The sequence below is a fragment of the Diospyros lotus genome, chromosome 1 (assembly GCF_014633365.1).
Source record: "Diospyros lotus cultivar Yz01 chromosome 1, ASM1463336v1, whole genome shotgun sequence".
Taxonomy (NCBI): Eukaryota; Viridiplantae; Streptophyta; class Magnoliopsida; order Ericales; family Ebenaceae; genus Diospyros; species Diospyros lotus.
Genome location: NC_068338.1, coordinates 50,833,962 through 50,861,705, shown reverse-complemented (window position 1 = coordinate 50,861,705; position 27,744 = coordinate 50,833,962). Strand labels below are relative to the sequence as shown.

General features: G+C 35.9%; 4 protein-coding genes across 5 annotated transcripts; 3 read left to right on the top strand and 1 right to left on the bottom strand.

Annotated features, from left to right (window-relative positions):
• Positions 1 to 939: 939 nt before the first annotated feature.
• Positions 940 to 8,136, top strand: LOC127805706 (protein trichome birefringence-like 18). 2 transcript variants are annotated; one of them, XR_008024181.1, is made up of 5 exons: positions 940 to 1,243; positions 1,591 to 2,614; positions 4,250 to 4,524; positions 6,639 to 7,710; positions 7,848 to 8,136. XR_008024181.1 is itself a non-coding variant. In XM_052342462.1 (4 exons), exons 2-4 carry the CDS (start codon positions 1,903 to 1,905, stop codon positions 7,431 to 7,433), a joined length of 1,782 nt encoding a protein of 593 aa, XP_052198422.1. In that variant the 5' UTR covers positions 940 to 1,243; positions 1,591 to 1,902; the 3' UTR covers positions 7,434 to 8,136. The 2 variants fall into 2 exon arrangements, 1 of the variants encoding a protein (XP_052198422.1); XM_052342462.1 differs by having other exon boundaries at positions 6,639 to 8,136.
• A 1,232-nt stretch (positions 8,137 to 9,368) lies between these two features.
• On the top strand, positions 9,369 to 10,367 carry LOC127811353 (uncharacterized). The gene has a single exon (XM_052351126.1). The coding sequence runs from the start codon at positions 9,562 to 9,564 to the stop codon at positions 9,982 to 9,984; it is 423 nt and encodes a 140-aa protein (XP_052207086.1). The 5' UTR covers positions 9,369 to 9,561; the 3' UTR covers positions 9,985 to 10,367.
• Positions 10,368 to 12,689: 2,322 nt separating this feature from the next.
• On the bottom strand, positions 12,690 to 18,969 carry LOC127790869 (AT-hook motif nuclear-localized protein 1-like). Its single transcript, XM_052320599.1, has 5 exons — positions 17,834 to 18,969; positions 16,408 to 16,475; positions 14,858 to 14,989; positions 13,630 to 13,791; positions 12,690 to 13,363 (listed from the first exon to the last, which is right to left on the bottom strand). Exons 1-5 carry the CDS (start codon positions 18,183 to 18,185, stop codon positions 13,064 to 13,066), a joined length of 1,014 nt encoding a protein of 337 aa, XP_052176559.1. The 5' UTR covers positions 18,186 to 18,969; the 3' UTR covers positions 12,690 to 13,063.
• A 3,472-nt stretch (positions 18,970 to 22,441) lies between these two features.
• Positions 22,442 to 25,060, top strand: LOC127788010 (uncharacterized). Its single transcript, XM_052316131.1, has one exon. It carries the CDS (start codon positions 22,695 to 22,697, stop codon positions 24,828 to 24,830), a length of 2,136 nt encoding a protein of 711 aa, XP_052172091.1. The 5' UTR covers positions 22,442 to 22,694; the 3' UTR covers positions 24,831 to 25,060.
• The last annotated feature ends 2,684 nt before the right edge of the window (positions 25,061 to 27,744 follow it).

The following is a 27,744-nucleotide window of genomic DNA, read 5'->3' as shown; positions in this document are numbered from 1 at the left end:
TCTCGCACTATTTCTTATATGCTAGACACGATTAAACAAGTTTGCCCAACCTCTTGAAACCCAATGGGCCTAAGGCCGAAACTTGAGCTCAGACCATAGAACCAAGTGAGCTCCTAGCAATGTTTCCAACTTGCTGGTATAATCGTTCAGCTCATATAATAACAAACACACGAAACAGCCAGAGACATAGACCCACTTACTTCATCTAAATCAAATTAAATCATTGATAATATGAAGTCCACTCCCAATTTTATAAAATTAATAAAGACGTATTATTTCCATGATGCTATCTTTATACCTTTTGATCTTATGTAATTGTAAACGCCCTTCACTATAAGTAGTGGTCAAAATATCATTGTAAATGAGAGATATGATATATTGTTATTCTGCCGGAATACCTAGATAACAGTTATAGAGTAAGTATCGTTTTGGCCGAACCACGTAAAAATTTATTGTGCACGTTCTATTTTATTTATCCTCTTTGTGTTTTGGCTTATTTTTTCATTGTGGGCCTATAAATCACGGTCGGCTAATTCTAAATGTCAACAATTAATGTATTTTTTGAAATAAAATATATTTTATAATAATTTAAATATTTAAATTGTTATCGCAAGTATGAAAAATAAATTGCTCGATTGGTTATAAAAAACATTGTATAGTTTTTAACTTCAATTTATAATTACACGTGCCTAAGATTTTATATTATAAAAAGCAATAGCGTTTTATTTATATAAAATTTTAAAATTAAATTTTTATTTTTAATTAGACATTATATCATTAATAGAAAATAAGTTAAAAAATAAAAATATATTTTATAAGCAAACAAACTGTAAATATTTTGGTAAGAAAAAAAAAATATACGACTATACGAGAGCAGAAAAAAGAAAACAAAAAGTAATAAATCCAAATACAGACTCCATTCTCTCATTCACATCTCTCTCTCTCTCTCTCTCCCCACGGGGGAAAGGAATAAGACAGTTTCGAGGGTAAAACAGAAGCTTTTGTTCTGTGACTAGCATTATAAATTCCTCTTGCCATGCGCTAATAATTAGCCCGCCGACTCGGTATCTCTCCCGATCCCATTCATTCACCGTTTCATCATTACTTGCCATCGGGATTTCCGTGTGTGCAGTGGCAACGCAATCGAATTTTCGTATTCGAAGTGTGATTCGATTCTCAGGCCTGCTTTTGATGCAAAATTGAAGAAATCGGATGCTTCTGGAGCTTGATTTATACACAAAAGGTACGGAACTTCCTATCTTTTGTTCTTTATTTGATTGGGAAAATCTCTGATAAATTAATGCCTATTCTCTGGTTGCCGATATCCGTGCTTTCGTGGTTTTGAATCGTGTTATTCATACGATTAGAGCCAAGTGTTCTAAATTGTACACTTGGAAAGTTTTTGTTGTTTTCTATTCCAATCGATCTCAACGATCCAACGGAGGGTTTGGCGTTAATAATGTTTTCATTTCCTCGTTAAATTTCGCTTTATTACTTAAGGTTGCGGTCACGCATAACTCGTGATGCTTCCATGAGTTTTTTTCCCATTCTAACTGTTGAAGATTTTGGTCGGACATTTGTGTTCAACAGGGAGAACGCGCCGCATTTGAAGTATCTGGAGGAGATCCGAGGATTCATATGAGACATTTGGAGGTTTACTGTAATTCTGACATTCTGTAATACCTTCTTGTTACAAACAATTGCAGAGAGTACTAGTTTTCCTAGTCGCTTTATTGTCCCAGGAAGAAGTCAGTGCAGCGTTGCGGTTATTTTGGAAGCTGTAAGGAAACATAGTTATTGGTATGTTTGGAAGGTTTGCTTATTAGAGTGAGATCTTAGGAAGTTCCAGAACTCCCTAGTTCTCTGAATGAATGTTGTGTGATCGGTTTGACCCGAATAGCCATGAATTCAGCTCATAAAGGAGACTCATCAGTGTCTCCTTATCCAAGGACTCTTTCATCTATTGCAGTTTCAGCTTGTGGATTAGCAATATTTCTAATTCTCGCTTCATTGCTTTTGGTCTCCCAACCAATTGGGTCTGCTGTTACTGGATACTTCTATGGTGTTGATCACTTTAGTGGATTTGAATTCAAGTCAGTGAGTAACGAAACAGTCCAAGATTCTCACTCTGACAGCAAAGAAATTTTCACAAATTTGGATTCAGTTGTCTCGGGGTCCAATGAAACTGCAAATAGTTATAAACATGACGATGAGCAAATTGATGATTCTCATGTCAAGTCAAACTCATCAATGCAAGGTGACAGTCAATTGGTAATAGCAGCCCCCCGAGATGACAGTGGTGACAGGATGGATAATAAGAATGTATCTTCCAGGTCTCAGGGAAAAAAGGACTTGATAAATTTCCAACAAAGAGAAGAAAATATGGGTTTTTCTGGCCCCATGGTTGTATCAGAGACGAAGGAGACAGTGGATCAACTAGGAAAAGACATAACTGGAAATTCTACTGCTCCCAATATTATAAAGGACATCGAAAATGCTAGAACTCCTTCCCTTGGTTTACTAAATAATTCTGATGCTGAACAGCCAGGATTAGCTGTGCAATCTTTGACCCCTGCACCAGGTGGGGTAAGCCCTAGTGGTTCAGTTGATTCAGGTACTACCAAATACTCTTTCCTTTAAACATCTTTACTTAGAAATGTGCTTTACAGACCTCAATCATTCACATCCGTTGGCACTCTTTTTTGCAACCATTTCTGATTCATATATTTAGGCGTGAAATTTTAAAGAAACTTAAATTAACTCTGATTTATAAAAGTAAGTTGATTTACGCATGAAGCTGTTCTTCTTTAAAATAGTGATTGTCCTTGCCTTGCTTCTAACCCCACTCTATTAGTCTATTTATGATTTTAAGATGATGTTTTTTTTTTTTTAACTTTTAGTTCACTGATTGTTTATATTAAGTTATGGGAATGGGAACTCTTTACGAATACAATAGCATATTTCAAAAGTTTTAAGAAAACAGTTACAAGGTTATGTTACCAAAACTATACTAAAACATTTGAAGACTCTCTCCTGTCTGTACGGTTTCCTTTAGATTTCTTTTTGTATTATTCCCTGATGGATCTAAATAATTGGTTGGTACCATATGTTCTTATAACAACATACTAAACCACTATCTTGTGGGGTTGGCTACATGAATCTAGCTCTCCCGTCATTTCTATCTATGGCTTTATCTTTTTGTAAGACCCAACTAATATCATATCTAATTGTCTTCCACCCAGTTTTTTTGGGTCGCCCTCTACTTTTTTTGGGCTAAATACTTGTTCCATTTCATCCAAATGGTCTTGTCTTCCCAAAAATTCCTGGTCATCTGTTTTATTTTGTTTCCTAAACTTGGCTAATGTGAGTATTTTTTTGTCTTTGGCCTATGTACTGATTTTGATGATTTGATCACTTCAATCCTTGAACAGTCATAAGCTTTGACCAGCAACCATATCATACAATGAGTAGTGATTCAAATTGTTGTCTATCTGTTTGCTGTTATACAGATGCTTAATGGGATTCAGTTCAATCCCTGATGAAGTTAATGCCTGCTTTATAATTGCGCCCCCCCCCCCCCCAAAAAAAAAAAAAAAAAAAAAAAAGAAGTTAAATGGATGGATTTAACTAGCAAAACATGGCACGGTGATTTGTTATATTGAAGCAAAGGTGGGGATAAGAAGAAGGTTTCCATTGTCTTCATGTCTTCGCTGAGTGATTAGAAAAATTTTAGGTCACGCTTGCATAAGCTTTTGTAAAAATGAATTTTTGCCAAGATATGTTCCAGAAGACACTACTTAGAGAAGTGCAAATTGTTGGTTCCCAGAGGAATTGTGACCTTACCGACAGTAACTGGGAGCCAAGATTTGGCCTACAAGGCTACAGTTTAAAGCTCTTTACCAATTTTTGTTGACAAATATGATAGCCTTGTATGCCGACGAGGTACATTCATGCAAGAATGTCTATTTCCCTTGACTTTTCTTTTTAATCATTTTTCCTTTTGCTATTTTTTCCTTTCGGCATGTTCCGAGTTTCTGAAGCATGAAAGTTGTACAGCATGAGCACCTTTATTGTATATTTCCAGGCCCTGAGATAATTATTTATTTTTGGTAATATAATATCTCTTTTCCCCATTAGTTTTTACCTTGCCATGAGTGAATATCTATTTTCTATAAATTTGTTAGTTTTGATTTTACATGATTATTTTTGCTCAATTTTCTTGTTGGTTCTTTTACTTGGTGCTATGTAGGTTGTGATCTGTACCATGGAAAATGGGTATATGATTCATCTGGACCATTATACACAAACAATTCGTGCCCTGTCCTGACTCAGACACAGAATTGCCAGGGAAATGGGAGGCCTGACAAAAACTATGAAAATTGGCGATGGAAGCCTTCCAAGTGTGACCTCCCTCGATTTGATGCCAGAAAGTTTCTAGAGTTGATGAGGGGGAAGACTTTAGCTCTCATTGGTGATTCAGTTGCTCGGAATCAGATGGAATCACTACTATGCATCCTATGGCAGGCAAGTCCGGAGGTTTTCTGTGTTAATATAACTGTATAAACTGAGTGCTGCTCCAAACTGGTCTTTGGTTGCTTGCTGACATGGCTAGTACTCCTACCATATTATGATAAGAAATTTTTTTCCCATATTTCACAAATTAACTTGTGAGTTAGAAAATCTTCATAGTTGCTAATAGGCAAGATGCAGATTTGCTGTTGAAGCATTTTTTTCTGGAAATGAGCTACGAAGGCTCTTTGCTTTTATGTTACTTTTTGACCATATTGAATTTTCAACTATTCTAATTTGTTTTTTGATCATTTTTCTCTGTCAGTTTAATAAAACTAAATTCAACAATGTAGAGATATCTGAACAGAGTACTGTTTGCATCATGAAGGTTATCAATAGTTAGTTCAGTATAAACAATGGGTGCAGGGCACTTCTTTGTGGAAAAATCCTCTTTTCAAAAGGTTCCATTCCCCTTTTAGCTGAACTTGTTAGAAGACAAGCAGTTTTACTATCTTCTCTAGTTAATCTCTCCCGACCAAGGCCCTTTTAGTGTTAAAAGGGCTGAATTCTCCATATGATTAGTCTCCAGCATCACCCCTCTTTTGCCTTCCTCCACATGCACTATCGATATTGCCTCATTTAAGGAAGACAAATCAATCTTGCCAAGAATTTGGACTCTAATTGCATCATACTCCACATTTAGTCCAGCTAAAAAATCATATGTTCTCTCTTTCTCCACAAACCTCTTTTGAATGGCGGCATCTTCACTGCACTTCATTTGGATACACTGATAGTAATCCAATTCTTGCCACAAGATTTACAACAAATTGGCATACTCTGTTATAGACCAAGTTCCCTGCTTAGTAGTTGCTACCTTGGTTCTAATCTCATAGATTTGTGCAGCATAATTTTCTTTTGAATATGTGATCTTCACTGCTTCCTGGATCTCCCTAACTGTTGTAAGGAATATCACCGTGTCACTAATTCATGGAGTTCTAGAGCCAGTACATGACTAGTGAGTCCCCTTCATCCCATGTAGCATACGTGGTATCACTCTCTTTAGGCCTAGTTCCAAGTAGGTGACCCAACTTTCCCTTGCCCTTCAGGAACGTCCTAATCAGTTGGGACCACTTGAGGTAGTTTTTTCCATTCGATCGATAGGCTGCTTGGATATTTTGTAATTATCCACTGGTGATCGCACCATGGCTGGAACTGCCCGTAAAAGGGACTTCAGTGGTGCTACCGGATTCCATGGAGTCAGTCATAATTCTAGGATTATGAAAGAAGATTCGATCAAGAAGGTTTCGGCCACAAATAACCAAGGAAGGTCTTACTTCAAGGGCAGAACCTAAGGCTATGATACCATGTCAAGAAGAAGGTAAACTAAAAAGACCAATCTTATTCATTCTAATGGATTCCAGCCACATATGTACACGCCTATCATTCATATAGGCATCAGTTTCCTAAGTCTAATAAGAAAGTTTCCTAATTAGATAGTTTCCTAAACTAGTTTAGGAAATATATACAAAAAAGGAAAATGTACAGGATAGGAAAGGAAATATACTACAGCTGCTAAATACAATAAAATCAGACAAATAAAGAAAACACTACATGATACAAAGAATAATAGGAATCTGCATATTAGGAAAGCTGCTCATCTTCTAACAAGAAACTGATGCCTATACGAATGATAGGCTTGTATATATGTGGCTGGAATCCCTTAGAATGAATAAGATTGGTCTTTTACCTTCTTCTTGACAGAACTTCCCACTGTTTTCCAGGCTGCTGCCGTTTTGGTTTCAGTTTTGGCTGAACTGCTTAGTTGGTGACTAAATTGGAACCGGGCTAGGGGTTTTAGATGTATAGGCAAAAGCCTGTTTCCCAATAAGCATGGATAAGATGTATGATATGGTTAAATTAGTATAATACATGAAAACATTAACAATTTTTTTTTTATATCACCAGTCCATGTATAATATCATGTTAAATAGTAAAAATGATTCCTTCTTCATTGTACAAATTGGAAATGGATGGCTCTAAAGAAATGTTCATAAGTTTATTATCGTCATTAATCATTAGACCTAATGATTTTTTTTTTTTTTTTTTTTTGGTGTTCTCAATTTTTTCAGGTTGAAGTGCCAAAAAACCGTGGAAACAAAAAAATGCAACGCTACTACTTTAAATCGACCTCTACAATGATCGTCCGAATATGGTCCTCATGGCTTGTCCGCCAAACATCCGAGCCATTCGATAATATTCCAGCTGGCGTGGTCAAGCTCCACCTTGATGCACCTGATGAAGGCTTCATGGAATTCATCCCAAGTTTTGACGTGATTGTCCTTTCATCTGGCCACTGGTTTGCTAAGCAGTCGGTCTATATTTTGGACAATGAGATTGTGGGAGGACAACTGTGGTGGCCAGACAAGTCACGGCAAATGAAAATTAACAATATCGAGGCTTTTGGCGTATCTGTTGAAACAATTCTAACTTCCATTGCTACACATCCAAATTACACGGGTCTGACAATTGTTCGTTCCTTTTCACCTGATCATTATGAGGGTGGGGCCTGGAATACTGGAGGATCATGTACTGGGAAGGTAGAGCCGGCATTGAAGATAGTTGAAAATGGTTTTACAAATATAATGCACGAGAAACAGGAGGCAGGTTTTAAGCAGGCAATCAAGAAGATCACAAACAGATCAAGATTGAAGTTTTTGGACATTACAGAAGCATTTGGGTACCGCCATGACGGTCATCCGGGCCCATATAGGAGCCCCGACCCTAATAAGATCACCAAACGCGGCCCCAATGGGAAGCCACCGCCACAGGATTGCCTGCATTGGTGCATGCCAGGTCCAGTTGATATATGGAATGAGCTGGTTCTTGAAATAATTCGGAGAGACTTTGAAGGCAGGCAGCCATAGTTCTTAACCCTGAGCTGTAGACATTCGTTGTTAACAAGTCATCGACCCCAATGCTTCTGCTATTCAAAGGTTAACACATCCCTCGTGCTCGTTCCCATTCTTTAAGGATTCCTTGCAGACAAAATATCCTTTGTAACGCGCAGTTAGACTCGAGCTACCACTGTACTTTTGTTAAATTATGAAAAAGAAGTACCTTTACAGAGATCACGTTTCCTCCCGCTCAATCAATGTCTCGCATGGAATGAAACTACGAGCTGCTTGTCGATCTCCTCTTCGGGTCTGAATTGTCTTCACTTTTGATTCAATTCTTTCCTGCTGCATTTTGCTTCTCAATTGGATTATCATTATCTGGAGTAATTTCTGGCTCCCACCTTCCGTAACCTTTTGTTCTTTTCTTTCCTTTGGTACCTCAAGTTTGAAGTCTCAACAGTTGTAAATATATAAAGAGGAAGAAAGGAGCAGGGAACAAAGAAGGAGAAGCCGCTGAGAGAAGTAACTAACTGCAAACCAGTTTGTTGAGTAAGCCATAAGCTGAATCATTAGTCATTACCCTTCCTTTGCTGTTAAAAAGACAGGTGGAGTTAATTAACTTTGGCTTTGCGACTGCATCGTCCGTCATACTCATAATCATCTCAGTATTGAAGTAAAATCATGTAACTACCTGCCAGCACCAGAAAATCATGTAAAATCATTGTCAATTTTACACTCTTGACTACTTGCTAGTGTGACTTTTCTTAATCCTCAAGGGAGCTTCATGACGAGAACACTGAGGGACTCTCTCCAATAGAAAATTTCTGGAAGCACCTTGAAAGTGGCAACCCAATTGGTCAGCCTCTAACAGGGAATTAATGTTTTAAGTTAAAGGTGACGGGCTTAAATTGAATAACTATTATTTAATATTAAAATTATATTTATAAAATAGTTTATTTTTTATTTTTTTTTTCATTTCGTATCATATTTGTTTGTTGTTTCTAAAATGAATTTATCAAAAATTATTTAAAGTAACTTGCATGACCTCAATGTATAACATAAATAATAGAGTGACACATTGATCCCATTAAACATAAAAGTTAGCATCATGGGTGAGGTTAGGGCTGGATTGGGTGAGACTCATCTTACAAACAAGGTTTTCTTAATTGGTTCAATCATTGTCCTATTGAAATATTTTTTTTCTCAAATATAATAATAGAAAAATCAAAATGAAAGAGGAGCTCACTCCACAAGACACATTGTTTTGCAAGTGCTGGGAAAAGATTCTATTTACAAGTATTTATTTTTCTGTAAAGAAGCTATTTTTATCGATAAAAACAAACAAAAGAAAAAGAAAGAAAATAAATGGCCAATATAATTATTTTCTAGACACCATTTGTAATGATTGGAACTCAAACTTTTAAAAATGATACTGTAATCAAATCATTTCTTTTCTTGAACAACAATCTTTAGAATTAACAAAATATTTCTTCATGAAAAATGATATTTTTGTGTAAAAAAATCATCAAAATGATGTGATAGTAGCATTTTGAAACCATAAATTATTTTGGTGAATATTTCTTTCCAATTAATGTAGGTCGTGAGCAATCCATATGATTAATTTCCCTTTTGCTACTTGCAGTTCCTGGAAAATTTAAAAAGATAGATTTTGAATGACTTATGGGTAAGCAGATGCTTATGATATACGTGTGTATCTAGTTTTGGAAGAGAAAATAATTTTCAAAAACTATTGGAAAACAATGCAATTAATGACGGCAATAGAAGGCGTAAGAAACTAGTAGTTGGCATGTGAGGTTACCCGGTGGTTACAAAGACCATGATTAATATAATGAAGAGAGCCCCACATTCTAGTTGACAAAAGCTTCTCCAAGTTCCTTCATCCAACAATGCTTAAAGAATAGCCTTATAATATATCAACCTTCTTCTATAGCTCCCCCCACCACGCCTCAATCCTCATTATCTAGGCCTTGAATAGTGCCATCAAAAGCTTTCAAAGCACTCTTTTCCACAACCAAACAAAGGCCTCTTATAAAAGCCTTTTTAACACCTCCAAACCCTGCAAAGTCAGCAACCAGGCCGCACCATTTCTCCTCTCTGTACTCTCTCAAGCCCTCTGCTCTTGTTCTCACTGTCAGCCATGTTTGGTTCCACAATTGAGTTGATCACTCTGGCTGCTTCCAATTCTCTTGTTGTCTTCTGTTTCTGCAATCTGATCATTGTCGTTTTGCTCGTCGGGTCGAAACCGGCACCGGGGTTTGGTCAGAACAGCCCCAGTCCCAGTCTCAGTCCTCCTCCAGCAGCTGCCCAGGGAACCAGAAATGACATTGAAAATGAAAGAGCAAGCACTACATGTTCATTGGAGAACAACAACGTGTCGGCAGAAGAGAAGGCTGGTGGAGTTGATGATGAAGAAAAAGAGGATGAAAATGGAGATGATGGGGAGAAAGAGAGTGAAAATGAAGAAGATGACGATGAGCTGAGGAGAAGAGTAGAGGAATTCATTGATAAGATCAATAGAGGCTGGAAGGAAGAAAAGTTGAGCACATCTGTGTTAGTCTAAAGAAGTCACGCTTTGCAGGATCTTGTAAATGAGGTTCTCTCTTGTTCCTAACCCTGAAAACTGGGCTTAATTTCGACCATCTTTCTGTAAAAATAGGGAGTCTGAGGTCCAAATAATTAGGGGAATCAAAATCTTCATTCTTTTCTAAGCTTCTTGTCCTCCACTTTTATCTTCCATGGAGAGTGAAGGGATTTCTACCTTAGAACATTGCTAATTCAGGAAATTTGAGTTACAGGCCTTCAGCCCTGTTAAGCTCTAACCTTTCTTGTTAAGTTCATGATGGTACTGCAATTTGGTGGATGGAGCAAGAGGTGGGAGAAGAAATGAAAGTCTAAGCGTATGTGTTTTGGGTCATTTATACATATGATATGATTTATTTTTTAGATTTTTGGTCCCAATGGTTTGTTTTACTTATTTATTCTCCAATCTACCCAGCCTCCTCATTTAGTCAAGAGCCTAAAAGTCCAGAATACCAAATGAATTGCAAACTATGTAACTATAAATATAGCATCATAAAGTCTAGATGAAATTTACCTTAAAGTCTAAACTAAAAGACATATTTGTTAGAAGAATGGTAGATACCTTTCTTGTAGTTGTCTGATTATTTGTCAAATCTATTAGAAACTAAGGCTATCTTTACCAGATTTTAATATTTCCAACGAATAAACCTGATTAAAAATTCATATTCAAAATTTTCAAGTTGTGTTACAATTAATCAAAGTCAACTAACAAATTGTATAAAAAAAAAAACTAACAAGCGTTTAAATTATTAAAATTTGAGTGTATCATCCATATTCCATGCATATGCTAAAGAAGTATTGACTAAGTTTTTTTTTTGGGTGGGATTAAATATAAAATTTAGTTGTTGAGATATTTAAATTGAGAAACAATAGCAAAATTTGGACTAGTAAAATGGGGTAGGTATGTTATACTGAGTTCGGTCAACCATTCAATGTATACGGTAGAGAAAATGCAATTTCTGCAAGGCATTTCTTCTACTTCCACTTTCACTAATTAATCAGAGCAATGAGTTCTACTGGCTGGCTGGTACTGAGTCATAATCAGAAATCATGGGTTGGTTAGGTATCAACTCAAGCGGAGACAAAGGACTTGCTGTCTCAAATGGCCACAGCTTTGTAGATGGCATTGCTTTAATTTGTGACTGCTCAACTAGAACAAATAAAATGATGCCGCGACCCCCACGGGGTAGCTTAATGGTGGAAGAGGGAACGGATGGTAAGGACGTCGCAAGTTCGAGTGGTGGGAAAAATAACTTGGATGCAAGTGATGTAATTTTTGCTAGATTGTGTATCATTGGAGCCAATACTGACTCTGTTGACTGAAATCAGACTTGGATTTACCTGCATGTGGTTTTTGGGGGTCATAGACCCAAAATTAAGAGAGCGTAAACACTGTTACCTGAATTATTATAAAATAAAATGATGCTGCGCTTAAATGATGATGAATGATGCACACGCACACGACCCCTCTTTCTGCCTTGTTTTGTCTTTTCTTATTTTTTCTAAGGATGCGTTTGATTGTAAGGGTAGAATTTGAGTGGAAAAAAAATAAATTACAGGGAAAATGAATTCCTGGAAATTAGAAGTTTAAGCTGTTTAATTGATATAATTTTTTACTTGAAAAATGATGTTATTTTCCATCTTTTAGTATTTGATTGGTAATATTTTTTATAGAATTTGATTATTTTTCTAGTATTTCGTGTTTGATATGCATTATTTTTCATGGAATTCAACAATGAAAATATATTAAAAAATATTAAATCTTGTAAAAAAAATTAAAATAATAATATATTTTAAATTAATTAAATTATTTTCTCAAAAAATAAAACTACAAAATTAATTTGTTTTTGTTTTCCAAAGAAATAATTTATATATAGTTTTTGACATATTCACTTTTTATATATTTATATTTATTAATTATTAAATTTTTAACATATTCACTTTTTATACATATATTTATATTTATTAAATAATCATCCCCCAAGCTTGCCATCGCTTAACCCAGCGGCTCACCTGTATTTTCTAACTCCCTGGAAAATCCCCCCCGGCGAATTTGATTTTCTTGATTCGAAAAAAAATACCCTCATATAACCATTGTAAGGAAAATAATTTCCTTGAAAAAGAATAGCTATCAAACAATGCACAAGTTGGGAATTGGGTAAAAAATTTACCTCTTCCATAGAAAAAAATGACTATCAAACAAGCCCTAATTAGTAAAATTATTGTAGTGAGTGACATTGATGTGAAGAATAGTCACATCAATTTAATTATTTTAAATCTTGTTATGCGTAGAAGTTGGCTATATAAATTTTAACTTATTACTTACTTTCATAATTTCCAAAGTAATTTTTTTTTATCATCTTTATTAATTTACTTTTTATATGATTAAATTATCTCAAACCTTAATTTTAATTTATTTTTTTTTAAGTAACGGCACAAACATGTTAACACTACCATCTATCTTTGTTACTTCAAAGAAAAATTTATGCTACATAACAAATTATATACATCTTATCCTTACCATCATTGTTATCATCAGAAGTCTTAATCCTACTCCTATCTCAAACGTTGGCCAATATTATCTTACACACAAGCATGGATAGAATTCAAATTTGAAATAATAGGGTTTAGGAGGACATATTGCACAATAGTATGGCGTACGCAGTAAGTGTAAATAAGCATCACTTGCTTCAAAACAAACTCGTCATTCATGGTAAAAAGAAAAACAGCAAAATCCAATTAAAATCCAGTCCTTTAAAGTTAGGATACAGATAAGACAAAGTGGAAAGAGTGACAAACAAGTTGTCACGAAGATAAAAATCACTACATCAACAAATGACACAACCAAGCTGATACATGTTGACAACAAATTGCAGAATAAAAGCCTGCCAGGAAGATGCCCTAACCTAGTTTCCTACAAATACAACTTCAGTTTAAAAGTAGCCTCATGTTAAACCCTAATTTTGTCCTGTGATAGTCAACTGGTCAGACAGCCTAACCTTTCAAGTTTACTGGAAGAAAGCATAGATACAGCCAAGGTAAAATGGTGCAATGCATGATCAGCAAGAAACCTTGCACTCCTGTGGGCTTGGGTCTTTGGTTTCTGCACCGGCTAAGGATATTTCGCCTTCTGAGGCTAAATTCTTCGAAACCTGGATCGAGTTTGGAGCAGCTGTGTTCTCTCCGTGGAAGGAGGAGGATGGTGTAGGGATTGGCTTTGGACCGCCATAGACTCCATCTGTCCTTTCTCCGGGCAAGTGGTTAACTGGAAGGGCAGAAAAGTTTATTATGTGCTCGACCCTCGGCTTCTTGGGCTTCTGCTCCTGATGATGGCCAGGTAAAAAGCTGCCAACCACAACCTGATTTACTCAAAAATGTCAGATAAGGGACGCAACTCATGGTAAATGTAAAGGCGAGCCATCAGTCAAGGTTTATCACGCTGCTGACAGGAATTACAGAAAATGGGAAAGGGGCAGCTACTTGACCTTTCCCAGCATTTTTAAATTTAGGATAGACATTAGAAAGTAATATTTGTTATTTGTTAAGAAGTATATGGTCTACAACACAACATTAATTTCCAATGTCTATGTAACAGCTTCTTCTCACACTTCTTAAATGGTCTAACCTGAACAGGGCCAGCAGCAACTAACAGACCAGCAAGCCCGCCACCCAAAACGCGACCATCTGGACCTGCCAATGAAACACTCATGCCACCAGATCTGCTTTTTGTTCCTCCATTGTCAGTTGGCATGAATGAGCCAGTCAAAGAAAGTATCTCAAAACGACCCTGTTTACACAGCAAGAAGATAAGTATAGCTTCCCAGGAGATAGATCTAGCAGATCTCAATGATGTCAACGGGCAAGAAGCCAAAATGATGTATTGATACAAATTATTTTGTAATTACTTCAGAAATTCAGGGCTAAAGAAATATGTTTGAACACAAGTTTTAATGATCTATGGATGCTGGAGAAAAGTTGAGGTGATATCATATGAAGAGCCTAGCAGGTTTCTGCTCATATGGACATAAGAGTCCATTCAATTAAGTGAACTCACTAACTCCGGTAAGTCTCTCTTTATAGTATATGATAACAAAAGAATCACGAGGGTTCTAAGCTTCTAAGTCGTAAGGATCACACTTCTGCAGGTACTGAAACATCTTCTATTATTAGTAGATTATTAACCCAACTCTGTAAAGTGTCCATTGTCAAGCGTTCTCTACACCATCTCCACTTGGCTTTTCAACTGAATTAATATGCGGTTCAACTGATCTTCTGACTTAGGAGATTAATGACTTCAGGGGGAAAAGAAAAAAGAAAAACAAACAGGAAAGGCAGCTTCATATGTATTTCTAAGAAGATGAGAGACACAAAATAGACAAAATCTTTAATCTACCAAAAACAAGGGTGAGGATGGTGACAGACACTGCCAGGGATATTGGAAAAGAAAAGGAAACAAAATTTATTGGAGTCTTCTCTAAATCCCACATCTCAAAAGCATGAGTATATATGCCTAGCAGTGATTTTAGTTCCAATTTCAAGGAGGAGGTATAAAAAGAATATACAGAGGAGAACAAACAACAAGAAGGAAAGCATTTCAAGAGATTTTTATGTTCCTAACTCATTTAACAGAGTAGAGACCTATCGGCATAGATATGATAGGCAATGTGCAAATCCATGAATCAAATAACAATGAGCAGAATCAAGCAAAAAAAAAAAAAAAAGCAAAGAGCAAAATCAAACAACAAAGCTTAAAAATGCATGAAGAAGCTCGAGTAGCTCATCTGCCACCCATTAGAAAGTTTGTTGGAATTAATCCTAAAAATCATAAGAAAAGGAAGAGAAGAGGTACACACCTCATATGTTAGAGTACCGCCAGAAGAATTAGGCTGACGCAGGGTAACATTTGAAATTGCACCATTCGCTGAGAGAATGCAAATAGCTCTAGATCCTTGTTGAGCGAATGATATGATTTTCATCATAACATCCTGATAGAAAACAGAACAGGAACCAAGAACACTATTATGCACATGAATCAATGATAACAACAGTGCTAGATCATGCTCTAAAAAAATTAACACAGTTACACAATCCTTTCAAAGCAGATATTCCTCTTCAACTGCCAGAGGGCACTTTTCATACATACAAGTTCCTTCTTTTGTTTGCTTGGAAAATATTAATCATAAAAAATGTGAACCGACTTCAATAGGCTAAAATCTACAGATATCCTACCCAAAAAATAAGTACAAAATAATAAAGACTCAATGACATGTACACTTCTTATTCACTTTAATCCAGGGCAAAGGAGATGGCAACTTACAAAGGCCCCTTCTGTGGAGAGAACATAACAATTTATGCACATATGTTTATCAACATGCACATGTGCATGTGCAGGTTGCTGTTCATGAAGGTATACATGCCCCAGTGGGTTGACATCAATAAGCAACTTAAACATTATATGGTCAACTTAACAATGAAATATATATCCATAGCACAAATAATAAAACCAAAAACATACATTGGTAACACACAGGCATCATGTGCACATTCAGGAGCCACCAACATAGATGGAAGTATTTTTTTTTTTTTTTCATAAAAAATATACTATTTTTTGGCAGATAACTACAATGGCAAATGATCTTTTTTAAGCAACTATGAATAAAGAGGTTTCTTTTGTTTTTCTTGATAGGTAGCTATCATGTAACAGAAACCTACTAAAAATAAATACATAGCATAATGATAAAAGATAATACAAGGAAGAACATCTTATTTTCAGTAAACACTAAAGGGGTTGCCCATGCAATGCACGTGAAAGTAAAAAAATAGAAGATTTCAAACGAAAGCTCATTTTGAAGGGAAGACACTTGGTGTTTGCAGTTTAGTTTTATTTTTGGATAAATTTTGAATAAAGATGAGACTAGGTGCAATACTAAGGTTGTTTTTGTTCTATTATGACCTTAAGGTTATAGGTTCAATTCATTTGGTGGTTGTATTTATTTTTCAAAGTGAAATATATAAAAGGCATTTTAGAAAAAGAACAAGGTTTCAAACACCAAATCAATTGTTTGCTTAAATAATAGAATGGATACATTGCATTCGTATGGGAAATATATAATACGGCAAACAGTATGAGAAATAACATCATAACAAACAGACACAATAGTTTAAAGGAAGAGGGAGGAGGAGGGGGATTATTTCCCCATGCTCAAGCTAGAAGTTTCACTTCTAAATGCTTAAATGAACATTTCATATTAAAGAGAAGACAAAATGAAGCATCCAGTTGATATAATAACAACAGCCAGGGTTACCAAATCACAAATAAAATTGACTGTAGTTAATTAAATATGAATTGAGAAGGCTCTAACAAAATCACAGATAAACAAGATTTACTGATCATTGGAAATACCTCGCCTGGATTAACAGTGATCACATGTGGTGTGAAATTTGCACCAACAGAGTAAGAAACTCTGTCACCTACAAAAAAAATGAGGCATAAATAAAACATTAAAGCAAAAGGGAAGTTGTCAGATTTATGCCAAAGATGGCCAGAGGAACTAAAATTGCAACAATTAAAATCTGAAGCTGCAAAACCAACTCCAAAACTAAATCTGCCCAGAAAATATGACAATCACATAAGGGAACACACAACATGATTAATAAGGCTCTGAGAGCAATATTCCAATGTCTAAAATGTTCACTAGCATCTAACACCCTGAAAAATGCTATCCTCACTAATTTCTCTCAACAATGGCATTTTAGGCATTCTTTGCATTTAATAATATCAAAGACTTGGCTCATCCCATGCTCTGAAAGTTCTGCTCTACACCACGTGAAAAGATTAAGAAGGTAAACAAAATAGCCATAATAGGTTTCTAGACAACTGTTTGAAAGGTCAAGAACTTCCGCTTAATTTTGAATTAGAGAAACAGTCATGACTTAAGAATTGGCTTTAAAGGGTAAAACAGGGGTGGGTGGTCATTTCAAGTATGAACTAATACTTTTAAGTATGAATATTGAACCTTCGTGAATTCAGATTTGTTTTTGCTACTTTATCTCAAACCCAGTGGAAGTCAGTGTCAACTGCATTCCATCAGAATGATCATAGAATATTCTTCCCACAGTGGACCTGCGCGGGAAAAATACAATGTTCTGCCATATTCCGTATCATTAGCCACTTGTACTCTCACCTTTCATTCAATCACTAAGTGAAAAACGGTTAGGAGTCTGGTCACATCAGCTCACTTGACATCAGCAATAAAGCAAGCTGCCACCTGTAACACCATGTCCTCTGTGTTTGCTTGCAGCATCTATTTTGGACCCCCCCCCCCGGGGCCAGAAGATAAGCTCAAGAGAAAGATTCTTGTGTTACGTTTGGAACTCGGATTTCTGGAAACAAATGTTTCTACATGCATATAATTAATTTCATTTTTTTCCTGTTGAGAAATCTTAATTCAAAACGTAGCCTGTAATGCTTACCATAAAGCCTTTCCTGCTTTATGCCTGCCATCAATTCCAAACCCAGAGGGTATCTAAGAGAGGGGTCCCGCTTTCACACAAATTTAACAAATTTCCTGAAATGTGTGCTAAAACTTTGTACGGAAGCGAAGAGCAGTGCATTCAGCAAAACCACCTCAGTAGATCTAGTTTTATACCAATGATATTTTGAAATTCCAACTGTGAATATTTGTCAAAGAAGCTTATGTAACTATAACAGAGTCCATCTCTAAATGTAGTGACAGATCGTGATCTCAAATGTAACAGTAAATCAGCAGATGTAACAACTTATAAAGATCAAAATTCATAAAGATAAAAACAGAGGAGATGATCTTTACCCTGATTCTCAAAATCTAACTTATGTTTCTTCTTGAACGAGTCAACAGGCCGCCCTCGACCCTGTTTCCAGGATGAGAAGTCTCCGGTGAGCGGAATCGACGCCGATATCGGCATCGGTGACAATGGGGTCCCATCTGGCCCATACTTCCTTGGCCTGCCCCTCTTCTTTTTCACCTTCGCACCCGGCGCCACCGCACTAACCGGCGCGGCCGCTGTTACCACCGCCGCTGCCACCGTTGATCCAGTTAATTGGCCAGGATTTTCACTCCTGGCCACCACTCTATAGCTCTCTGGAGCTTCTTCCCCTGTCACTGTTACGCCAGAACCATTTGTACCTTCTTTTCCCTCCATTAGCAGAACCCAAATCAAAATCCTAATAAACTAAAACCCCAGCAACAATAAAAACTTTAAATCCCACAACCAAAAACCAGAACAACAATTGGGGGGGAAAATCTCTGTGAACAAAGTACAAAAACAAAAAATCAAGCCACACAAAGCATTTCAGAAACCCAAGTTCAAATTCAGTAAAACCTCAAAAACAGCAGAAGCTGTACTGGACGCGAAAGAATCAAAATCTGACAAGGAGAGCTACTTCTTCTACAGTTGATACCGGTCAATCTAACTGCCAAACACTGCCCCACTGCTCAAACTCAGCCATTGCAGAACATGCACAGAGCTTGAAATGGATTCAAAAATTCCAGAAAAATAGAAAAAAAAAAAAAGAATCAAACTTTCCTTGGCATTCAGAAATTCTTCTTCAAGTGTAGTGAAATTAGGGTTTTTGCAGGAAAAGGAGGAGAAAGCAGGAAAATAAAGTTGGAAAATGGAAAATAAAATAAGGGGATTATAATTAAGTAGTGGGAATTCGAATAGTAAATCAATTTTTAATTTGCAAAATTCAAGGTATTAATTCTGGTTAAGGAAATGATTCAAGTCCGTTTTGGAAAAAAAAATTAATCGGAAATTGGGATTTAATAAATGCAAAGTTAGTGAGAATTATTGGAATATAAAAATGAGAATATTTGGGAAAAGATAAGAAAAATTCTTTTGCAAATATTTTAAAATCCAAAGTTAATTATTAAAAAGCTGTAAAGGTAACAGTGGAGCCATGCCCAATTTCCTCCCTCTGACCTCTTCTTTGTCCTTTCAGGTAAACATAAGTTGACCGCTCCGCCCCGCTCCTCTCCTCTCCGATTTATGGCCTGCTGGGCTGGCCATTTTCATCTATTTACTGTTCATGCCCTCCATCTTTCTAGTTTTTTACACTCTTCCCTAATATTAGTAAGAAATTATTCATTTTTAAATTTTACTTAAACATAACCCACCGTACCCCAAATCTCTTCTTCTGAGTCTTCTCACCAATTAAGCTGCCAACTTTGAAGTATATATTTACTTTTGGTTGTTATCTTTCCTTTTCTTTTATATTATTTTATTTCAAAAAATGCATAATTATTTTACTTAAAAAAATCGTGTAATTATATAAAAGTATGAGAAGTTGATATAATTTCGAAAAAAGAGACCTACTTTGGGTATTTACACCAAACTTTATCAATAAAATTAAATCAGTCGATTAAAGTAATAGAACAATGATGTGTTTTATTAAATTATAAATGTATTATAATATTGTTGTGAGTGCATCATTCTTCATTTATCAAATTATTTTTACTAATTTTTTATTTTATCTAACTTTATGAATCAGATTCCCTTTTTTGTAATTTGTGCACTTGTCTAGTTTATAAATAAATTATACATTGTGAACTTGTCACCAACAATTAATAAATAAATTGTGAAATGAGCTGTAAACTCTTTCAATTGATTAAATTATTATAAATTGTTTCAAATGAATGGTGATATAAGCCGCCCAACAACTCAGCGTGGCTGTCTAAGAAGGCGATCATGGTCCCCGTAGATTTAGCCTCCCCCCTCTTGCCTTTGTTTATTATTTTTTGTTAAATTATATTTTTTTATAGCTTAAAATAAAAAAATGTAAATCTAATTTTAATTTAGATAAAATTAAAATCAAATCAACCTACAAGCTAGTAGGCCCGTGCTCAATTGGGCTCGTGGTTAGCTATGGGCTTCTTCTTACTGGGCCCAACCAATCAAGAAATACAGGAACATTTTGGTATCCATAAAGCCCAAATACTTTCACTTTGAGGTCATTTACCCCAACAATAACTGTTTTTTTTAACTGTCTTTAAGGTGAATTGAGTAAGAATAATGTTATATATCTACACTATAGACAATTTTTAGTTTATGTGACATGTCTACTATCGCCGTCAATCCATTTTTTTGGGGATTTTATGATTTTTTTTTATTTCTTGTATTATTTTGCTAATTTTATAGAAAAAATTAATTATTAAAATAATTAAAAAAAAATTAGATTGGCACATGAACATGACACATAAACTGGACATTATCTACAGTATAGATATATAACATCACTCATAGAGCAAAAACTAATATTTTATGACAATTTATACAATTATGAGTTTAATTTCCTTAAAAAGAAAAAAAAGCAAATCTCTCCAATTGGGTGGTGTGGCCCAATTTTCTCGAACTTTACATCAAGAGGGTGCGTAGAATCTACTTTGCTTCACAAGCAGTTAATGGTGGGTTTAGATCCAAATGCGAAGGTGTAAATCTGTAGTGAAACCCTGAAAGGTGTGGTTAAGAGTGACAAAGTTTGAGGAATTTAACGATTTTTAAATTTAGGTGTGATGTAAGTATTTTATTAATGATTTTTAATATTTATTTCAATAAATTTTTAATACAGAAGCATTCAACTTTTCAATCACCATCCAATTAGGAGGAGGCCTATTGCAAGTTTCGTTTTTTAAGTTAAGTTGCAAGAACATGAATAATGGTAATATGAACTTGACACAATATTGACATGTTAAGCTTTTTTTGGAGCTCGAGCTCAACACTTCGGAAATGCAATTTTGGATAGGAGTTTTGATTATATATTATTTAATAGACCATAGTTTAAACACCTCAAATTAGACCATAGTTTTACTATTATTTAAACATATTTTTTAATAAAATGATGTATAAGATATGATTAGAGTTGTATTAACAAGTATTTCTATGATTATATTGCTAATTTAACACATTAATCAAGTAAAAATTAGTATCTTTCATTCAGTTGACTTTAATGTATTCTTAGTTTTATAGTATTGTATTATATTTTAGTTGGATAGGAGTTTTGATTATATATTTTGTTTTAACGGCATTTAGAGTTTAAGTTTTATATTACTGTTTATATAAGTTTAGACGAATTGAATGTATTAACGATCAGATCTAACTAGGGTCTAATTTGATATTGTATATGTTAAAAAAATAAAATTAAAACTAAAACAAATAAAAAAATTCAATTAAACCTATTTGATTTTTGATTGGTTCCAACATAATTCTTACCCATTTTCCAAAATTTATATTTTTATTATGAAAATTAAATTAACATGTGGATGTACACTAAATAGTGAATTAAGTTTAGGTATTTGGTGCATGCATTAGGTTCAAGTCCACATGTAATAGACAACCACCAACAAAATATACTTTTAAGTTGGTTGTAGATTTGAAATTGGTGTAGGTTCTACATGTCATAAATGTGGGATTAGCAACCCCTTGTCATTGTGTATCTCTACCAAATCATGCACTTTAACCTAATTTTTATTTTTAATGATAGATATTAATGTAATAAAATTGTCTTATATTTTTATTGTTTTGTTATTATTGTTGTTGTGTATGCATATGAAATTAACGAATTTTTTTTTGAGGGTTGGTATAAGATTAGGCATATTACAAGACATTAAGATTAAAATATTATTATGATGTGACTAGAATATAATTATAAAATGTATTTTTGGTGTATAATGTGTGATGTAATATAAAATATAATATATTAATGTATAAGTGTCACAAAAATATTAGAAATGAGTGTCAAAATAGTATTTTTGAACACAAAACGATATATGGGTTATTAGGAGTTATTGCATAATTTTATTATAGAAAATGACATTCAAGGAAAGAAAATGACCCATTATTTATTAATCACAATCAATAGTGAATCGTGATTATCTTCCATACGAGAGTAAAAGATATGGTCAAAATATAATAATAACCCATGAAGTATTGTGTATTTTGATTTTGGGATATACAAATAAGATTGCATAATTTTATCAATATTTTTGTTAAGGAATTAAGGTGTATTTAATGTATTTTGTTTTGAATATTTTTATTGGTTGATAAAATATTTTAAATTTATTATTAACTAATAAAAATATTTAGTGCAAAAATTAAATTACATTAATTACACTTAAAGGAAACAAAATATGCATGCACATCAAATTTGCCAATTATATTGTTATATTATATATGGTATTTTATTTTTGTTTTATTATTTGGGCTGGGACAATAATATGCAATATGTTGACCAAAATCTTACTAAGAAGTCAATGCCTAGTCTGTGACACTAATACCTAGGCTTGACGAAGCCGAAAGTTCATTGGTGGATTCTCTACACGCTCTTCACAAGCACGTGCAGTTCATACTGGTCCTCCTCCTCCCATAATGCCTTCCACTTCCGGTTTCTCGCTGTACAAATCTGCCAATAATTCTGTCTTTCGTTAACGTCATCGTCGGTTGAGCAATTCGATGAACGTTGGCTGACCTTCCAACTGGCACACCAAAAATCCTCTGTTTCTCTGCTCCGGCTGGAAAACCGGTCTCGGAGGCTGCGAGTTTTCGCGGTTAAATGCACGGGACCATAAAACCCAACAAACTCTAGGCCTTTCTTTCGGTTCTACCGAATACGCACCAAAATCATCGGAACCCATTTGTTAATTCGTTGAATTTTGAATGGCTAACACTGGTTCGACCGTTACTGATGACGTAGCGGGGAAGGCCGTGAACAAGCGATACGAATGTCTGGTCGGCGTCCGGACGAAGGCCGTTCAACGGAAAGGAGCTTGGTACTGGGCGCATCTAGAACCCGTTTTGATTCGAAACCCGGAGACAAACCTTCCCAAGTCCGTGAAGCTCAGGTGCGCTCTGTGCAACACTTCTTTCTCGGCTTCGAACCCGTCGCGAACCGCTTCGGAGCATCTCAAGAGCGGGACTTGTCCCAATTTCAGCTCCGCCTTGAGGCCCATTTCGGCGGTTCCTCCCTTGCAGCTACCACCCTTTCCTTCTCCTTCTTCTCATAAGCATCGGAAACTAAGCTCGCAACATACACAGCATTTGGTGTTATCGGGTGGGAAGGAGGATTTGGGTGCTTTGGCAATGTTGGAAGATAGTGTGAAGAAGCTCAAGAGTCCAAAAGCTTCTCCTGGTCCAGCATTGAGCAAGGGCCAAGTTGATTCCGCGTTTGAGTTATTAGCCGATTGGTTCTTTGAGTCATGTGGGTCGGTTTCATTTTCAAGCCTCAGCCACCCCAAGTTCCGAGCTTTTCTTAACCAATTAGGCTTGCCCGCCTTGTCGTGGCACGAGTTTTTGGGTGCAAGGCTCGATTCAAGATTCGAAGAAGCTAAAATGGAATCAGAAGCAAGAATTAGGGAAGCGATGTTCTTCCAAGTTGCTTTTGATGGATGGAAAAGCAGGAATTGTGGCCATGATGAAGATAATTGTGTCAAGTTCATGGTAAATCTTCCAAATAGGATGACTGTCTTCCAAAAGGCTGTTTGTACTGGTAATGCCGTAGCATCAAATTATGCGGAGGAGATAATGTGGGAATCAGTAACTGGTGTATGTGGGAGCTTTGTGCATAGATGCGTGGGTATAGTTGCTGATAAGGCCAAAGCATTAAAGAATTTGGAGATACAGAATCAGTGGATGGTTAACTTATCCTGCCAACTTCAGGGGTTTATTAGTCTGATAAAAGATTTTGTCAAAGAGCTTCCACTATTTAAAGTTGTTATCAACAACTGCTTGAGTATTGCTCATGTCTTTAATAGTAAGTCTCAGGTTAGGAATAGTTTCCACAAATTTCAAGCAGAGGATATAGGCCTTCCTGAGCTGATTACAGCTCCTGCTAGATGTGATAACTCAAAGAACTTTGGTTTTGTCAGTGCAATGTTAGAGGATATATTGAGATGTTCTCGGGTGTTACATCTAGTTGTTTTGGGCGAATCGTACAAGGAGATATGCGAGGCCGATCCAGTAGCGAGAGAAGTTGCGGAGATAATTCAGGATGTGGGTTTTTGGAATGAACTCGAGGCTGTTCATTCGCTAGTGAAGCTGATTAGAGGCATGACTGAAGAGATTCAGACTGAGAGGCCATTAGTTGGGCAATGTCTTCCACTTTGGGAGGAGTTGAAAGCAAAAGTGAAGGACTGGTGTGCCAAATTCAGGGTGGCTGAAGGTCCTGTTGAGAAGATTATTGAGAAGAGATTTAAGAAAAATTACCACCCGGCATGGTCCGCTGCATTTATCCTTGATCCACAGTACTTGACGAAGGATTCAAATGGAAAATACGTTCCACCATTCAAGTGCTTGACATATGAGCAGGAGAGGGATGTGGATAGGCTGATAACAAGGTTGGTTTCAAGGGAAGAAGCTCATACTGCATTGATGGAACTCATGAGATGGAGATCAGAAGGGCTGGAACCACTATATGCGCAGGCGGTTCAGGTAAAACAGCGAGACCCTGTGACAGGAAAGATGAAAATCGCAAATCCTCAGGCCAGTATATTAGTGTGGGAGACTTGTCTAAAGGAGTTCAAGTCACTGGGTAAGGTTGCAGTGAGGCTTCTCTTCCTTCATGCAACCTCATGTCGGTTGAAGTGCAATTGGTCTTTAATGAGATGCGTTTGCGTTCAAGGGAACTCTACGGCAGGAGTAGAAAGGGCTCAGAAGATGGTATTTCTTGCAGCTCATGCAAAGCTTAAAAGGCAGGATTTTTTGAGTGAGGAAGAAAAGGATGCAGAGTTGTTTGCAAAGGTACGTGGTGAGGATGACATGCTCACTGAGGTTTTTACAGATACATCCTCGATGTAATATTTTCTTTCTTTTTCTTTTCTTTTCCTTTTAACTCCCATAGAATTCTGAATTGTAGCAGTTATTCAAAATTTTCTTAGTATGCCCTTGTTCAATCATTATTAGAAAACTGGGGAGAGGGGGCAGTTAGTAAAGAAGGGAAATTGAACAATGTGTTAGCTGAAACTCTATGGCTGCATGATTCATTAGGCTGGCATGATTCTATTCTGGATTGCTTAAAGAAAATTCATCTTGTCTATTGTGTATAAGCACGTTGTAACATCATGGTTGTTAAACTGATATAATTAAGTAATATGTATTACTTCCACTGACCTGTTGTGTAAGCCTTGTGTCTGTTTAATGGTTACAAATTGGGAATTCCGTATTCTAAAAAGCTTAGCGCTTGCTTCTTGTTAAACTGATGAAAAATACAGTCAAGCATTGTTTCTTCTTTTTACATTCTTGTAGATTCCAAAGATTGCTATAACCTGAACAATCGTTTATAGGATTTCTGGACACTTTAACCACTTCCTCTTTCCTTCTACTTGCTGTTGAAAGACGCACTCCCATGACATTTCTTTTGTTTAAAAAGTCTTCCCAATGTGCGAACTTTACACAGGTTGTCTTTGAATGCAGCCTTATCTTTGCTTTGCAAAGAGGTCGTTTTCACTACTTGAACCCATGACTTCCAATCATGAAGGAGCAACCTATTGAATAGAATTCAGCCATTGCTATTACATGTACACTTGATTACTTGTGACATTTATGAGAAAGAGGGGGGAGATAGACTGTAGAGACATGCTGACTTGACTTCCACATCTCAATTAAAAATAAACATGCTATTAAAGAACTAAGAATCAAAGAGACGGACATGCCAAGATATTTGCTCTCTAGACAGTTGTTTTCATATATACATATTCACTTAATAGTAGGGATAGGAGTTGTTCAAATCATGTGGAAAACTACCCTTATCACTCCCTCTTTACCTCTTTTAGAGTGGGGGGAAAACAAAAACTATTCACTGTCTATTACAAATATGTTTTGTCTTTTATTTGTAATCTAGATTATATACAAATATTTTTCACATTGCATATATTAGAAGAGAAAAATGTGAATAAAAATGTTTAATATATATATTATATTTCATATATATATATATATGTTTCATATTTTAAAGTAGTGATAAACTTGCATTTATTTCTGTTACGGACACATGTCCTCTTATTGTCCAAAATATGGATTAAAAAAATAGAAAAAAATATATTAGTACAAGTTTGGAGGTGCATTAGATACATATCTATAAGTGTTCGATAACTGTTGGTTTTTGACATGTTCTGTTAACACAAGATTTCTTACAAGCCTGTTCGGTGCCAAACAAAACCAGGTTTATTAAGAAGGTAAGTTAGCTCATATGCAACCCATATGCATGGGTCCTTATGAGCTCTTTGCTGCTGTACTCTATGTTAAGAAATGTGCAAATTTAATATGGAGACACTGGTTTGTTTAATTATGGACGCCGGATTACCATTTCCATTACTTCCTTTGATTTGGCACATGGAGAGACTTAGAGGTGAATTATGCCTATATTCAGCTTGAAAGTCACGTGGGGTCAACCTTAGAGTTCTGTCTACAAGAGGAAGCTCAACCATGAAGAGTGGATTTCCATCTTACTGCTTCACTGCTTTCTGTTGGGATGGTCAAATAAATGTGAGGACTAAACAGTCTCCTCTTTGTCCCTCAGCCACATCTACATATTTGCTTAGTTATTTATTTATTTTTGCCAGTATTTAAATTCATCGTCTTCTGGGTACCTTGTCTAGTGAACATCTAACTTTCAAGTTCTCTTCACTATCAGGCTGGGCAACCATTTGTGGACTTTGATCGTGGCACCGAAACAATGGAATTTTGCACGGCCATCAATTAGAGTTGCTATATGATTGTCAAAAGGTGTTCATCAAACCAGAAGCTAGAGAGGCTGTTGGCATTTGGAAGCACACAAGAATGGAACTTGATATGATGTTCAGGTGCTACTTTGTTGCGAGAATCCTTGACTAACTCAACTGGCCGTGGTTATGTTATTTTGTGAGTTTCATGGGGGGAAACTTGTTTTGTTCACAAGCATATTGGTAATTTACATCATTATCCATTTTCAACCAACAATTCTTTCTAAATAGCTCTGAATTGGCTTTGTACGGAGGCCAGTGCCTAAATTCTGTTTAGCATTTAATCATATATCTGTTTTCCTTTTCAGCTTGGGATTCGAGAAGAAAAGGGCACTAAACTTGATATATATCTTGCTGAAGAAAAATGCTTGATTAGTAGAACAAAGGTCGTAGGCCCTTAGCAACTTATTTGGTAGACAGATCTTGTCGGCAAGAACCAACAGTGACTGCTCACCAACTGGGAGGTAAAGCTTTGCCACTCTATAGTCGTATGCCATTGATATGCCTTCATTGTTCAATCGACTCGTGTCTTTGTAAAAGGGGAAAGAGATACAATGATTATTACAGGACAACAATCTTTACCTGAGAATCTTTTCCCTTTCAACTCCCGCTCATAATTAAGCTTCTTTGTCGTCGTCTTTCCTTCACCTACTTGTTCAACTCTCGATATATACGCCTCTAGATTTGCCTTGCCCATACACCTTGCTCTAAAGCTAAAGGAGAAGAGTTTCCAACCATATCATATTATGAGGGGTGAAACTGAACTTTGCAGTATCCATACTACAGATTTCCATTCCATTCCATTCCATCCAACTTTAGCTCTATCTCTACCAAATGTGCCAAGCTTTTTGACAACTGTGTTTGGACAACTGTCTCTGTGTACTAAGCCTCCTTTTTTCTTCTCATTAAAAAGGTCCCTCACAGCCCAAGAAATAAGTATCCCTGTCACCTCACCACTTATCACTGTTCTTCACAATAATTACAGAAGGCCT

What these genes read in the sequence shown, in the direction of transcription:
- LOC127805706 (XM_052342462.1), top strand. Translation starts at nt 1,903, where the DNA reads ATGAATTCAGCTCATAAAGGAGACTCATCAGTGTCTCCTTATCCAAGG. An exon ending in TAGTGGTTCAGTTGATTCAG is followed by an intron (nt 2,615 to 4,249) that starts GTACTACCAAAT and finishes GGTGCTATGTAG; the next exon opens with GTTGTGATCTGTACCATGGA. An exon ending in TACTATGCATCCTATGGCAG is followed by an intron (nt 4,525 to 6,638) that starts GCAAGTCCGGAG and finishes CAATTTTTTCAG; the next exon opens with GTTGAAGTGCCAAAAAACCG.
- LOC127811353 (XM_052351126.1), top strand. Translation starts at nt 9,562, where the DNA reads ATGTTTGGTTCCACAATTGAGTTGATCACTCTGGCTGCTTCCAATTCT.
- LOC127790869 (XM_052320599.1), bottom strand. Translation starts at nt 18,185, where the DNA reads ATGGAGGGAAAAGAAGGTACAAATGGTTCTGGCGTAACAGTGACAGGG. An exon ending in GTTAGATTTTGAGAATCAGG is followed by an intron (nt 16,476 to 17,833) that starts GTAAAGATCATC and finishes TTTTTTTTGTAG; the next exon opens with GTGACAGAGTTTCTTACTCT. An exon ending in TCACTGTTAATCCAGGCGAG is followed by an intron (nt 14,990 to 16,407) that starts GTATTTCCAATG and finishes GTTTTCTATCAG; the next exon opens with GATGTTATGATGAAAATCAT.
- LOC127788010 (XM_052316131.1), top strand. Translation starts at nt 22,695, where the DNA reads ATGGCTAACACTGGTTCGACCGTTACTGATGACGTAGCGGGGAAGGCC.